This window comes from Hyperolius riggenbachi, chromosome 9 (genome assembly GCF_040937935.1).
Source record: "Hyperolius riggenbachi isolate aHypRig1 chromosome 9, aHypRig1.pri, whole genome shotgun sequence".
Lineage (NCBI taxonomy): Eukaryota > Metazoa > Chordata > Amphibia > Anura > Hyperoliidae > Hyperolius > Hyperolius riggenbachi.
The window spans coordinates 275,560,111-275,575,534 of NC_090654.1; the positions used below are offsets into that span (position 1 = coordinate 275,560,111).

At 49.2% G+C, this 15,424-nt stretch overlaps 1 protein-coding gene across 2 annotated transcripts in view; it reads right to left on the reverse strand.

Moving 5' to 3' along the window:
• The window catches only part of LOC137532114 (serpin A12-like), a 74,450-nt gene that overhangs the window by 43,177 nt on the left and 15,849 nt on the right, over window positions 1-15,424 (reverse strand). For both annotated transcript variants that reach the window (XM_068252269.1, XM_068252271.1), the window contains exon 3: window positions 6,989-7,211. In XM_068252269.1, the coding sequence (XP_068108370.1) occupies window positions 6,989-7,211 (223 nt within the window). The remainder of the gene's footprint in view (window positions 1-6,988; window positions 7,212-15,424) is intronic.

The following is a 15,424-nucleotide window of genomic DNA, read 5'->3' on the forward strand; positions in this document are numbered from 1 at the left end:
TACCTACTTACCTACCCTGACTTACTGCTCTCTATACCTACCTGCTGTGCCCTCCCGCCTACCTGCCCCCATTGACCCAACCTACTCCCACTGCCTCCTCTCTATACCTACCTACTATGCTCTCCCACCTACCTACCCCCACTAACTTCTCTGTGTTCTTTATACCTACCTGCTATGTTCTCCCACCCACCTACCTCCACTGTCTCCTGCTAGTAATATCAGCCTAAATTTGGTAAATTCCCTAAGTCGTTGGTAATATATGCGCATTGTGGGTATACACGACTTGTCTTGACTTGGTAATATCTGTATTATGTTGTGTGGTTTTATAAAGTAAGAAAAGGGGGTGGGGCCTGTTACAGGGCGGAGTTTAGGGCGCTGGAGCTTATGTGCCTATAGGCTCCTGAGCTGTAAATCCGGCCCTGGCGAGCGGTGTACTACTATTCCCAGCAGACACAGAGTGGCAGTAAACAGAATGCTATATAGTGTGGCTGAGCGAGGTACACAGAGTGGCAGTAAACACAATACTATATAGTGTGGCTGAGCGAGCGGTGCACTACTATTCCCAGCAGACACAGAGTGGCAGTAAACAGAATGCTAAATAGTGTGGCTGAGCGAGGTACACAGAGTGGCAGTAAACAGAATGCTATATAGTGTGGCTGAGCGAGCAGTGTACTACTATTCCCAGCAGACACAGAGTGGCAGTAAACACAATGCTATATAGTGTGGCTGAGCGAGCGGTGTACTACTATTCCCAGCAGACACAGAACAGTAAACAGAATGCTATATAGTGTGGCTGAGCGGTGTACCACTATTCCCAGCAGCGACACAGAGCACAATGCTATACAGTGGCGGGTGAGCGGTGTACCACTATTCCCAGCAGCGACACAGAGCACAATGCTATACAGTGGCGGGTGAGCGGTGTACCACTATTCCCAGTAGCGACACAGAGCACAATGCTATACAGTGGCGGGTGAGCGGTGTACTACTGTTCCCAGCAGACACAGAGTGGCAGTAAACACAATGCTATATAGTGTGGCTGAGCGAGGTACACAGAGTGGCAGTAAACACAATGCTATATAGTGTGGCTGAGCGAGCGGTGTACTACTGTTCCCAGCAGCGACACACAATGACTGGGGGCACCCTGGCTAGCGTGGCTGGAGCGCGAACTACCCTGCCTGCCTACCCAAAGCTAAACCCACAGACAAATGGCGGAGATATGACGTGGTTCGGGTATTTATTTACCCGAACCACGTGACAGTTCGGCCAATCAGAGCGCGTTCGGGTCCGAACCACGTGACCCGTTCGGCCAATCACAGCGCTAGCCGAACGTTAGGGGAACGTTCGGCCATGCGCTCTTAGTTCGGCCATGTGGCCGAACGGTTTGGCCGAACACCATCAGGTGTTCGGCCGAACTCGAACATCACCCGAACAGGGTGATGTTCTGCAGAACCCGAACAGCGGCGAACACTGTTCGCCCAACACTAGGTTTCACCACAATATCAGTAGTACAGAGCCCCCTGATGATCCGTCTGTGAAAAGGAATACATTTCTCATGGGAAAGGGGGAATCAGCTACTGATTTGGATGAAGTTCAATTCTGGGTTATGGTTTCTCTTTAATCAATGGGTTAGTACACACTTGAATGCAGCAATGCCAGACAACTCATGCAGAAAAAACTGAAGCAGAAAACTGATAGACATTAGACAAGTGTGGATCAAGCCTTTTCCATTTTTTACTTTTTGTTGGTATTTAACTGCAAAAACTGCTATCTTCTTAACCCCTTTAGGACCATAGGCTACAACCGCCCCCCCCCCCCTCCCCCCCAGCGGTGGTACCACAACACCTGAAGAAAAACCAGGCCAAATTTGCAGGGGCTGAAGGTTGATGTTCTGAAAAAATAATTCCCAGGCACCTCATGTCCTCTTGTTTCCGACAACAGGTGCCTGGAACGTGCCTTCAATCTAGGCCTGGTTGATCTTCAGGAATGTGAGTCTGTCCATGGACTCTGTGGACAGACGAGAGCACTTCTCCATGACCACACCACCGGCCGCACTGAAGCACCTCTCTGACAGCATGCTGGAAAGGGGGCAAGACAGGACTTCCAGGGCGGACTGCGCCAGCTCACTCCACATCTGCAAGCGCTCGACCCAGTACTCCAAGGGGTCCACAGGATCCTCGCCAGTGTCAAGCCCGCTGAAGGACCCCATGTAGTCGTCCACCATCCGGGTCAGGTGCTGGCTGTGACTTTGAGAGGAGGATGCTGCTGCACGCACCTCCTTTCTCGGCTGCTCTACCATCAGGTAGAGTACCTTTTTCAAGTACAGCAGGTCTCCTGGGTGCCTGATGCTGCTGCTGCTGGCTGCAGGCACCGGCTGCTGTGCTGGCTGGACAGGCACAGAGGAGTTGGAAGGCTGGGGGAAGGCTTCCTCCAATCGCCAAACAAGGATCTCCTGCAACTCCCTTGTTTGCTGCTCACGGTCTCCAGCAGGCAGGAACTGAGCCACCTTCCCCCTCAGCCATGGGTCCCGGATCATGCTGATGCAGGCGTCCTCCCGAGCTTGCATCTGCTTAACCCTGGGGTCTGTGCACAGGAACCGCAGCATGTGCCTTGCCATGAGGAACAGGGTAGACCGTCCAGCAGAGACATCAGGGTCAGTGGCCACAAGTTCGCTGTCCTCCTCCTCTGGCCCCTGAGCCTCTTCCTCCTCTCTCCACCCTCTCACCACTGCAGCTGCGCTGCAGCACCTCCAACTCCTCCTCCTCCAACAACTCAAATGCCTGCGCAGAAGTGGACTGCGCAGGCAGATGCTGTTCCAGCTGCTTCAGGGCTCACTCTCCCACATCCATCAAAACATAAAGTGCCCTGTCCAGCAGACAAACAAAGGGCACCCACTGGCAGAGGGATGCCCATTCCTCGCTCACAAGGTTGGTTCCCTGCAGGAAGGGAGCCAACACCAAGCAGGCCTGCTGCATCTGCCCCCACTGTGCGTTGGAGATGAGCTGGAGTTTGGTGGTGCCGGTGACAGTTGCTTCAACGATGTAGTGGTGGATAGCCCTCCTCTGTTCAACCAGCCACTCCAACATTGCCAGGGTGGAATTCCAGTGAGTTGGCACATAAATAACTAGCCGGTGTCGTGGCAGGCCCTCGCGCTGCTGAATGTCGGCCAGCTTTGCTGCAGCAGTGGCTGAGCGCCGGAAACTGCGAACAATTTTCCGAGCCGCTTCCAACAGATTGTCCATCCCCTGGTAGGTGCGCATGAACTTCTGCACCACCAGGTTCAGGATGTGGGTCAAGTGTCCCCTGCTGATGGCAGCCAGCAGGTTTGCCACATTGTCGGACACCACCAATCTGACTCTGAAGCCTCTCATTCGTCAGCCACGTCTTCTCCTGCTCCCTCAGGTAGCAGAGCACGTTGGCTGCCGTGAGACTGTTCTTCCCCAGGCTTCTCATTTCCAGCAGCGCTTGGCAATGGCGGGCCTTCATGCTGCTGTTGAGGTGGGGTCACTTGGCAGCGGGAGCTGCTGCTTCTTCCCTGACCCCGCGTGGTGGCACCACATAGCCGTTGCTGCTGCTGATGCGCCCGAGGATAGACCTGCTGCTTCCTCGCTGGCGCATACCACCAGGCTGACCCAGTGAGCCGTGAAGGACAGGTAGCAGTCTGTCCTAAAACGGCTGCTCCAGGAGTCCATGGTAATGTGGATCCGCTCACTCACGGCGGGATCGAGCGAGCGGCCAACGTTCGCCATAGCAAACCGGTGCAGTGCTGGGATCGCCGTGCAGGAGAAGTAGTGGAGGCTGGGGATTTGCCACTCCGGGATCCCATACTGCAGGAGCATTCTCATGTCACTCTCCTCCTGCACAAAGGAGTATGGCAGGAGCTGGGAGCACATGGCCCGGGCAAGCAACCCGTTAAGCACCTGGATGCGCCTGTTGGTGGCAGGCATAACCTTGGTCACACCGGGAAAGGACTCGCTGAGCAGGGTCTGGCGGCGTTTGCCTGCACTGGAGGATGAGGAGGCGACTGTGGAGGGAGCAGATGAGGCCACTAAGGACTGGCTGCCTGGGGGGAAGCAGTGAGTTTCTGTGCTCCTGCTGCTGATGCTGGATGAGCAGGAGGGTGGGATGCTGCTGCTGCTGCTGCTGAAGTCTGTGCAGTGGCTGTCTGGCTCTGACCACTTCCTGCGCCACTGTCCTTCAGCTTCAGAAACTCACTGTAGTCCTAAAAATGTTTGGTCTCCGGTGGGTCTGCATGCACGAGGTACCCAGCTTGTTGAGATTGCGACCTCTGCTCAGGCTGGCACCACAACTGTGGCAAATGGCACAGGTCTTGTTGTCAGCGCAAACAGTGAAGTACCGCTTAACTGGGGATTTCAACTTGCCCTTCAAGCTTGTAGGCTGAGGAGCTTTTTTGCCTTTGGAGGGCTGTTTTTTTTTTTTTTTTTTTGAAGGAGCTTCGGTGCGGGTGGTGGTGGTAGCGGCTGAAGCAGCAGGCTGTGGCTCCTGCCTTTCATGCCCTGTGCTGGCCGCCATGCTGCTGCCACGCCTCTGTGCCAGAGACGCCTCCTTCTCCGATGACGTGCTGCCTTCACCCAACTGTGCTGGTGGTGGCACATAGGGACGATCCAGCACCTCATCATCATCATTCCCAAACATCTCCTCTGAGCCCTCAACCAACTCCTCTGCCCCAACATCCCCTGCATCAGGCTCCTCTTCCTCCTCCTTAAATTCCAGTTGTTGTGTGCCGCCAACAACAAACTCCTCCACCTCATACTCCTCCTCCTCCTCCTTGCATTTCCCCAACATCTCCTCCTCAAACTGTTGCACAACATCCCTCAAAACGCTCGCGGTCCCTGTGGTGAAGAGCAAGGTCAGTGAGGGCAGGCTGGCCGCTGGGGTCGACGTGACCTCAAGCGGTGGTGAAGGGCGGCTGCTGCTACGGACCGGAGTGCTGGTGGTGGCACTGGTGTCGCTGGCGCTGGAGGTCTGGATGGAAATGGTGGCTTGCTGCTCCGCCATCATTTCCACAACAGCCAGTGCCCAACTCTCCGCAATGGGCCGGGGACGACGACCCACGCCAAAGATGGGCGCAACACGCTGCTGCTGCGCCTCTGCTCCCTACTCCACAACTCTGCGGTCAGTGGCTGGCAGCGAACCAGTCACAGACCTGCTGGTGCTGCCAGTGGCTGCAGCAATTGTGCTGCCTCTCCTGGTGGTGCCTCCACCTCTGCCACTCATTGTACAATATACAAATACAACAAGAAAAAAAAAATATATATATAGGGCGGGAAAGGCTGTAAACTTTAATAAAGAGTCTGGGTTGGTGGGTGAGTGACAAAAAAAAATGAAAGTTTTTGTTTTTTTTAATACTAGTAGTACGAGTAGTGTAGTCTACAGTAGTCGATAACTAACTCGTGTGACCGACAGTGACAATCAAAGTCTGTCACACACGGACGCAATCAATAGGGTCAGGCAGAGATGACAGGCAGTCACAGATCACGTTTAAAAACACACGATTGGTTCGCACGATGGCCAGGGGCCCCGGACCTCTCTCACTGGCCGGGGCCCCAAGGCCAATGCGCGATACCTGGAGGGGAGTGCAGGTGGGCCTGGACCTCTCACACCCAGGCTCTGGACCTCTCACATCCAGAAAACCCACCAACACTGCCTCCATACTGAATGCTAAATTCGACACACATAATCAATAGAACACAGCAATACATGCATGCAGCTACATTTGAGTCGTCAGCAGGTGCTCGTCAGCCAATCAGGATGCACTGTCATACACCCTTTACCTGCCATACCACATCTAGCAGCCATTAGCCTCCCACCTGAATGCTAATGGCTGCTAGATGTGGTATGGCAGGTAAAGGGTGTATGACAGTGCATCCTGATTGGCTGACGAGCACCTGCTGACGACTCAAATGTAGCTGCATGCATGTATTGCTGTGTTCTATTGCTTGTGTGTGTCAAAAGTCACAGATCACAACAGATGCTGCCCTCTGTAAAGTAACTAACACAGTACTGAAGCTAATAAACTCACAGACTAACAGTAGAAATTAAGTAAACTAGTATGTGGGTAAATAACAACTAACTATAATTCCTAGTAGTAGTGTAGTAGACCAGTAGTCGATAACTAACTCGTGTGACTGACAGTGGCAATCAAAGTCTGTCACACACGGACGCAATCAGTAGGGTCAGACAGAGATGACAGGCAGTCACAGATCACAACAGATGCTGCCCTCTGTAAAGTAACTAACACAGTACTGAAGCTAATAAACTCACAGACTAACAGTAGAAATTAAGTAAACTAGTACACAACTAACTATAATCCCTAACCTACCTAAGCTAGTAGTACTCTAAGGCTACCTAGGCTAGCAGTTCTAGCCCGCACACAGACCTAACACTAGCCTAGCACAGTATACAGTATATACATTACACTAGCTGACTGAACTAGAACACACTATCACACTCAAATCACTATCTAACTATACAGCAATATAATAAAGGTGTGTAGAATGTGTGTAGGCTGTAAAACACTCTGTTTTTACAGTAGAAAAGCACTTGCTAGACACGCAGCAGCACTGGAGATGCTCTCAGTACTGTACAGTCACACAGCAAGGATGGGTTCCGCAACATGGCCGCCGCCTTATATAGAGGAGGGGAGGGCCAGGCTCCCATCCTCTGATTGGTTGCTAGTGCCTCGGCTGGGGGCCTTCTGATTGGCCCAATGACATCATCCCCTGAATACCGAAGCCGAATTTATGATCACCCATTAACACCCGCCGTGATAACGGCCAAATTCGATGTTGACTAGTCGGGTGCATTCGACTTCGAATTCGGGAGTAGTATCGCTCTTCGAATTCCATGTCGGGAACCATTAAAATCTACTCGGCGATCTCTGGAGAGCAACCCTGCTTTTCAATATTGTCTAAGGGGGGGGGGGGGGGAGGTAATGATTAGGTTGCAGAAAGAGAAATTGATGACTTACTTCAGGGTCATGGACTGTCTCAAAGTATCGATGGTTGCTGGATCAAGCTTCGGGAACAACGTATCTTCTGTCCCTGGATCTGGCTTGGCATATATGACGGAGACAAATTCATCATATGGTATCTCTACCAATGTCGCACTGAGGTTTCTGTCTTCCACCACTTTGAATTTACCATTTAACGGAGCCGTCCACCCACTGCTTACAGGCAGCACGTTCCATCCATCTGGAGAACAGAGGCTTTAAAGTGGTATAAAACTTAGCATTTTCTGCTTTTTCTAAAAGATTATTACAGCATAAAATCTACTAATATTGATGGCTCGAACCTCAGATTTTGGGTTCGTGAACCTTCAATGCAAATTTTCGTAAACGTTCGCGAACAGACTGTTCGCAGTGGGCACCATAAACTTTAATGGCAGATGAACGGCCGCCGACTTTAACGGTTAATAGCTAAGCCCCCTAACATGCTATAAATACCAAATTTGCAGGGTATGTAAATAGGGACAGTGGGTAAAAGAGGACTTTTTTTTTCAAAAAGACCTTATAGATTTTGAGAAAATCAGTATTAAAGATCTCATACTGGGTGTGGGAAATGTTTTAACGGCCGCCGACTTTAGTGGTTAATAGCAAAGCCCCCTTACATAGTAGAAACACCAAATTTTCAGGGTACGTGGAGGGGGGCAGTGACTACAAGAAGAAAAAATGTTTTTCAAAGAGACCTTATAGTTTTTGAGAAAATCAGTATTAAAGATCTCATACTGGGTGTGGGAAATGTTTTAACCGCCGCCGACTTTAGTGGTTAATAGCAAAGCCCCCTTACATAGTAGAAACACCAAATTTTCAGGGTACGTGGAGGGGGGCAGTGACTACAAGAGGAAAAAAATGTTTTTCAAAGAGACCTTATAGTTTTTGAGAAAATCAGTTTTAAAGATCTTGTACTGAGTGTGGGAAATGTTTTAACCGCTGCCGACTTTAGCGGTTAATAGCAAAGCCCCCTTAAATGCCAGAAACACCAAATTTGCATGGGAATGTTAAGAAGGACAGTGGGAACAATAGAAAAAAAACTTTTTCAAAAAGACTTTGAGAAAGTCGATTTTAAAATATCAAAGGAAAATAGTATACATTTAAATGCCTAAATGACAGTTCTTAGGGAAACAATTCCCGCCGACTTTAGCATGGTATGAGCCCCCCATACCATGGACCATGCGGGTTGGTATAGCTCAGGGTGCGAAGCCCCAGTTGGCTGGGGCTCCGCATGCTGGCTGGCTTTCCCAGCCTGCATGGGGGACAAGGGGTTAAAGAGGCTTGGGAGGGGGAACCCCACATCATTTTTTTTTCAGATTTCCCACACTCAGCACGTAAAAAAAAAAAAAAAAAAATTAAAATAATGTTTTCCGCTATCTTTTTAACATATCCTGTAAATTTGGTGTTGCTAGGATGTAGGGGGCCTTTGTTATTAACTGCTAAAGACGGTGAGGCTCCCTAAGAACTGTCATTTACGCTGCACATTTAAATGTATACTATTTTCCTTTGACATTTTAAAATCAGATTTCTCAAAAAGTATAAGGTCTTTTTGAAAAAAACATTTTCCTATTGTTCCCACTCTTCTTCTAAACATTCCCATGCAAATTTGGTGTTTCTGGCATTTAAGGGGGCTTTGCTTTTAACCTCTAAAGTCGGCGGCGGTTGAAACATTTCCCACACTCAGTACGAGATCTTTAAAATTGATTTTCTCAAAAACTATAAGGTCTTTTTGAAAAAAATAGCATGTAAGGGGGCTTAGCTATTAACCACTTAAACCCCCGCGGTACGAATTTCTCCGTCCCTTTTACCCCCCTAAAAAACCAGGGACGGAGAAATCCGTACCTTCCGCGCTACCGCCGCTGTCCGCGCTCCCGCCGCTCATGCCCGCTCACCCGCGCTCGTGCACGCCGCCGCCTGCTCGCACGGAGATCAATGAACGGGAAAATCCATTCCCGTTCGTTGATCTAAGCCCCCGCAATGATCGCGCTGCTTCTATTAGAAACAGCGCGATCATAGTGATTCTCCCAGCCTCCGACTGCTTCTTGTATGTGTCGTATGTAAACAAACACACTGTGGCCATCTTGTGGCCAAATAGTAAACTACACCCTAAAAGCATTTTACATAAACAAACATTACATTTACACAATAAATTAGCTCATTACCTCCCACACTCCCCATTTTTTTTTTTTTTTGTAATTAAAAAAAAAAAAAATAGTTACCTTAGGGACTGAACTTTTTAAATATTTATGTCAAGAGGGTATAACACTGTTACTTTATAAACTGCGGGCTTGTAATTAGGGATGGATGCAAAACTGAAAAAAATGCACCTTTATTTCCAAATAAAATATTGTCGCCAAACATTGTGATAGGGACATAATTTAAATGGTTTTATAACCGGGACAAATGGTTAAATACATTTCATAGGTTTTAATTACAGTAGCATGCTTTATTTAAAAACTATAATGGCCGAAAACTGAAAAGTAATAATTTTTTCCCAAATTTTTTCCTATTTTCCCATTAAAACACATTTAGAATAAAATAATTCTTGGCATAATGTCCCACCTAAAGAAAGCCTAATTGGCTAAAAGCCTAAAGAAAGCCTAATTGGTGGCGAAAAAAACAAGATATAGTTAATTTCATTGGGATAAGTAATAATAAAGTTATAGACGAATTAATGGAAGGAGCGCTGAAAGGTGAAAATTGCTCTGGTGTTCAAGGGGTAAAACCCCTCAGTGGTGAAGTGGTTAATCATTAACCTTCCTGGCGGTAAGCCCGAGCCGAGCTCGGGCTATGCCGCCGGAAGGCACCGCTCAGGCCCCGCTGGGCCGATTTGCATCATTTTTTTTTGCTACACGCAGCTAGCACTTTGCTAGCTGCGTGTGCAATGCGACCGCCGCCGCTACCCGCCGATCCGCCGCTATTCGTCGCACCGCGGCCGCCCCCCCCCCCCAGACCCCGTGCGCTGCCTGGCCAATCAGTGCCAGGCAGCGCTGTGGGGTGGATCGGAGTCCCCTTTGATGTCGATGACGGGGAAGCCCTCCAGGAGATCCCGTTCTTTGGGCTGGGGGGCGGCTATTATGCAGCGAGACCTTGTCTCGCTACATGAAAAAGAAAAATTAAAAAAAAAACGGATTTGCTGCCCCCTGGCGGATTTTTAGCAAACCGCCAGGAGGGTTAAAGTCAGCGCTATTATAGCTGAAGTTCATGCAAACTACCTGCCGGGCGAACTGTTCAGGCCATCTCTATCTACTAACACAAATAACATTGCAGTAGAACAGCTTTCAAACATTTAAAATGAACCTGAGCCAAAGCTTGGGTTCAAAACAAGTTCTTACCCTGTAGAGGGGGAAGCCTCAAGATCCTATTGAGGCTTCCCTCTTTTCTCGGCAGTCCCCCATTGCAAAAGGCGCCCCACCCATCCCCCACCCTCCGAGCTTCGGCTCGGGTACACTTTAAGCACAGCACTTTGTTCTTCAATAGAAAGCTCCCTGCTTCAGTGGAAAGAAAGGATGGAGGGACCAGTCCATCTCTACCGCCATGTCTGGCTTTGTCTGTTCTGCAACTCACAGACCCAATGAGGCAGGACTTGATAGCAGGTGCTTTGCCACGGTATGGTACACATCCCTCAGTGCCAACCAGAGTTTGTCATGTGAGGATTAAGTAAACAAAGGGTCTTATTTATTTGTCAAAAATCAGCTAACATCCTCTGAAGACTGTATTTGAATGTTCTGCTGCAATCAGGGCCGGTTTAAGCAACAATGGGGCCCCAGGGCAAAAAAAACCTGGGGCCCCCCCCAACATATACCCCGGAACAAAAATTGGCATTAGGGGACCTTTTTTGCAGCTGGTATAGTCAGGGTGTGAAGTCCCAATCGGTCAGAGCTCCACATTCTGGCTATCCCAGCCTGCATGGGGGACAAGGGGTTAAAAAGTTTCAGGAGGGGGGACCCCACATAATTTAAAAAAAAAATTCCCACACTCTAAACATAAAAAAAAATTGGGAAAATAGGAAAAAATGCCAGGGATCTTCATACAGCCATATTGCGGCTGTATAGCGATCCCTGGCCAAAGCGATGCGGCTGCGTATGGACCCCCTGGAAACCCCGTCAGGAAATGTATTGCACTTTCTTTTGATACATGTAAAATTACACTACCGTTAGGTTTGCTACTAAAAGTTACATTTACCGCATTTAAAACTATACTTTTTTCCTTCTAAACTTTAAAATCGATTTTCTCAAAAACTATAAGGTCTTTTTGAAAAATTGTTTTTTCCTCTTATTCCTAATGATCTCCTTAACATATCCTGCAAATTTAGGGTTTCTAGCATTTAAGGTGGATTTGCTATTAACCATTAAAGTCGGCAGGTTTTTAAATGTGTTTTTTTTCCTTTGAAACTTTAAAATCGATTTTCTCAAAAACTATAAGGCCGATTTGAAAATTTTTTTTTCCTCTTGTAGCCACTGGGGGCCCCTACAAGCTCTGGGGCCCTGGGGCAGCTGCCTACTTTGCCTTAATGGTAGCGCCGGCCCTGGCTGCAATTAACCTCTTGAGGACTGCAGGGCTAAACCCCCCTAGTGACCAGGCAATTTTGAGTAAAATTGGCCACTGCAGCTTTAAGGCCAAGCTGCAGGGCCGCACAACACTGCACACAAGTGATCCCCCCCCCCCCCCTTTTCTCCCCACCAACAGAGCTCCCTGTTGGTGGGGTCTGATCGCTGCCCCCATGTTTATTTTTTTTTTACATCAATATTTTAGTTTGTGTTTTTGTTAAAAAAAAGGCTGTTTCTTTAAACATCATCCCTCCCACCCTCCCCACAGCCAGCGAATTATGGCGATTGGCTGTCATAGGCTTCTGCCTATGAGAGCCGATCGCTCTCTTGTCCCCCAGGGGGACAGCCGTATCACACGGCTGTCCCCAGTTCAGCGCTGCTGCTGATCGCAGCGCTGCACAGGCTAAATAGACGGCGATCACGCTGTCTAACAGTCTCCCGAGCGGCGATAGCCGCTCAGAGACTAAAGGCGGGGCGGAACTCCGCCCCCCCAAGCAGGAGATGCGCGCGCAGCCTGCACGCGATCTCCTGCAAAACAGAGCCCCAGGACTTTACGCCAATCGGTGTTAGGCGGTCCTGGGGCTGCCGCCGCGGCCACGCCCATTGGCGTGACGCGGGCGGCAAGAGGTTAAGGCATCTTAATGGCATTTATTTATGCTTGCAAAACAATCTATGTATCTCCCTTTGATGTTTGCATGTATATAAGCTGTGTGTTCTAACATCTTGTCAGCATACAGGAATTGAGTCTGAAGAAGGCTGGTTAGCCGAAAGCTTATGCTACTTCATTTAAATTGGCATCATCCTCAGGGCCGGATTTGTACTTTTTACCATCTCAGGTCAACTGTCACTAGCCGCCCCCTAACAGAATCGCAACAGACACCCCCCTCTTCAGTATAGGTAGGCAAATTACCCCCCCCCCACTTCTGTATATATAGCCAGACTTACCCCCCACCCCCACCCCCATAGGTAGCCAGATGCTTCTGCACCCCCCCCTTCCCCCGTAGGTAGTCAGGTGCTACTCCCCACTCCCTCACTCCTTGTAGGTAGCCAGATGCTTCTCTTCCATTCCTTTCCTGTAGATAGCCAAATGCTTCTCCCCTTCCCTCCCTATAGATAGCCAAATGCTTCTCCCCTTCCCTTACTGCAGACAGCCAAATGCTTCTCCCCTTCCCTCCTTCTAGACAGCCAAATGCTTCTCCCCCTCCCTCCCTGTAGATAGCCAAATGCTTCTCCCCTTCCCTCCCTATAGATAGCCAAATGCTTCTCCCCTTCCCTTACTGCAGACAGTCAAATGCTTCTCCCCCTTCCTCCTTGTAGACAGCCAAATGCTTCTCTCCTCCCTCCCTGTAGATAGCCAAATGCTTCTCCCCTTCCCTCCCTGTAGATAGCCAAATGCTTCTCCCCCTCCCTCCCTATAGTTAGCCAAATGCTTCTCCCCTTTCCTCCATGCAGACAGTCAAATGCATCTCCTCTTCCCTCCCTGTGTCCCTGTGGATAGCCAAATGCTTCTCCCTTTCCCTACCTGCGGAGAGCCAAATGCTTCTCCCCTTCCCTCCCTGTAGATAGCCAAATGCCTCTCCCCTTCCCTCCCTGTAGATAGCCAAATGCCTCTCCCCTTCCCTCCCTGTAGATAGCCAAATGCCTTTCCCCTTCCCTCCCTGTAGATAGCCAAATGCTTCTCTAACCTCTTTGTAGATAGCCAAATGCTTCTCCCTCTCCCTCCATCCCTGTAGATATACAAGTTCTTCTCCCCCCCCCCCACCTCCCTGTAGGTAGCAACATGCTTCCCCCTCCCTCCCTGTAGGTAGCCAGATGTTTCTTCCCCTCCCTACCTGCCTGTAGATAGCCAAATGCTTCTCCCCCTCCCTACCTGCCTGTAGATAGCCAAATGCTTCTCCCCCTCCCTACCTGCCTGTAGATAGCCAAATGCTTCTCCCCCTCCCTCTTCGTAGGTAGCCAAGGGCTTCTCCTACTGCAACACCAGCTGCCTGTCACTCACCTGCCGCTCGTCACCAGCGCCAAAGCTTTCTCTTCCGCTCTCTCTGTCAGCTGCGGCTGTGTCTCTGTGTCTCTCTCTACAGCCGGTGTCTCTCACATATGACTGCCCAGCATGTTACCGGCGAGTCACATGATAGGAAACCCCGGCTGGTGAGAAATACAAAGCAGTTTTCACGCTTTAGTGGATCAACCCCAGTGAGTGTAAATCAGAAATAATTATTAATTATTATTACTGTCAGCTAATCAATAAGAGCCAAAAGTGAAGCCGTTGACTAAAGTGTTTATTTTTGGTGTCTATTCTCTCGGAGCAGTGCTTTTCAGCGCTGCTAAATTTGGGCGCAGCCGGCGCCACCATAGACTATAATGGGAATCAGTCTATAGCGGCGCTCAGTGAGTAACGTCGGCTCCGTCAGAAGACGGAGCCGAAGTTGCTTACAAAACACAATAATTCGGCTTCCAGCAATCGCTGGAAGCTGAATTATTTCATTCCCCCACCATCCATGGCGGCCTGGAGGGGGAATAGTAATTAACACGGCCCGGACTTGTGCAGAAGCAGGACCAACCATATACCGGCTGTATCCTGCGCCCAAGTCTCCCGGCGCCGATTTCGAATGTATGCCATTCTCTTGCCAGAATTTCCGACATAAGCAGAAATTACACCTATGCGTAATTACGCATTGTAACTCGCATTTACGCATCGTAATTGTAATGAAAAATTTTGGTGAAAAGCGTAATTAATTTTGTATGTAATTGTAAGCATTCGTAATTACGCATTAATTTATGCGTAATTTACGCATAATTTTGTGCCGAGTTTGGTGGTGAATAGCAAAGCTATTGCAACCAAAATTGCTATGTATGTTAAAGGGGAACTTCAGCTTAACCTCCCTGGCGGTATGCCCGAGCTGAGCTCGGGCTATACCGCGCAGGGAGATATCTCAGCCCCTGGTGGGGCGATTTTGACAATGTAAAGTGCTGTGCGCTTAATCGCCGCCGCTCTGCGGCGATCGCCCGCTCGCAGCGGCAGAAGAGGCCCCCCCCCCCGCCAGAGCCCTGCGCTGCCCGGACCAATGAGTTCCGGGCAGCGCTATGGGCTGGATCGAGTGCGCCTGACTTCAGGACGTCGGCTGACGTCCATGACGTCATGCCGATCATCGCCATGGCGACAGGAGAAGCCAAACAGGGGAACGCGTTATATACGCGCTCCCCTGTTTGCTATTGATGCCGGCGACGATCGCACTAGAGGGCCACATGCGCCCTCTAGTGGTGTTTCATGTAGCTACCACTCTGGTAGCTTTACATGAAACTAAAAAAAAATAATTAAAAAAAAATTAACCGCCAGGGAGGTTAAACAAACATACTGTCATTAAGTTACATTAGTTATGTTAATTAAAATAGATAGGTAATATAATCTCTTACCCACCCTGTTTTAAAAGAACAGGCAAATGTTTGTTATTTCATGGGGGCAGCCATCTTTTTGGTTGAAAGGAGGTGACAGGGAGCATGAGACACAGTTCCAACTGTCCTGTGTCCTGATCACCCCTCCCAGCTACGCGCGCTAGGCATCAAATCTCAAATATAAATCAATAAATTTTAAAAAAAATTGCACCACAACAGCAGAATAAGAACATCAGAAATCCCATCATGCTTTGCACAGCATCAGGGGAAAAATGCCCGGGCAGTTTTCTTCTGTGCAGCTAAAAATAAGGCTTGGGTAAGAAAAGCAAAGTTCTGATGCTGTGAAACTGTTAAAGAAACACCAGGCCTTTTCAGTGCTGCTGAGTAGATTTTTAGTCCAGAGGTTCACTTTAAGGAAAAGAGTAGGTACAAGTCCAAAAAATTTGGATTTTTCTAAAAGACCTTGTAGTTT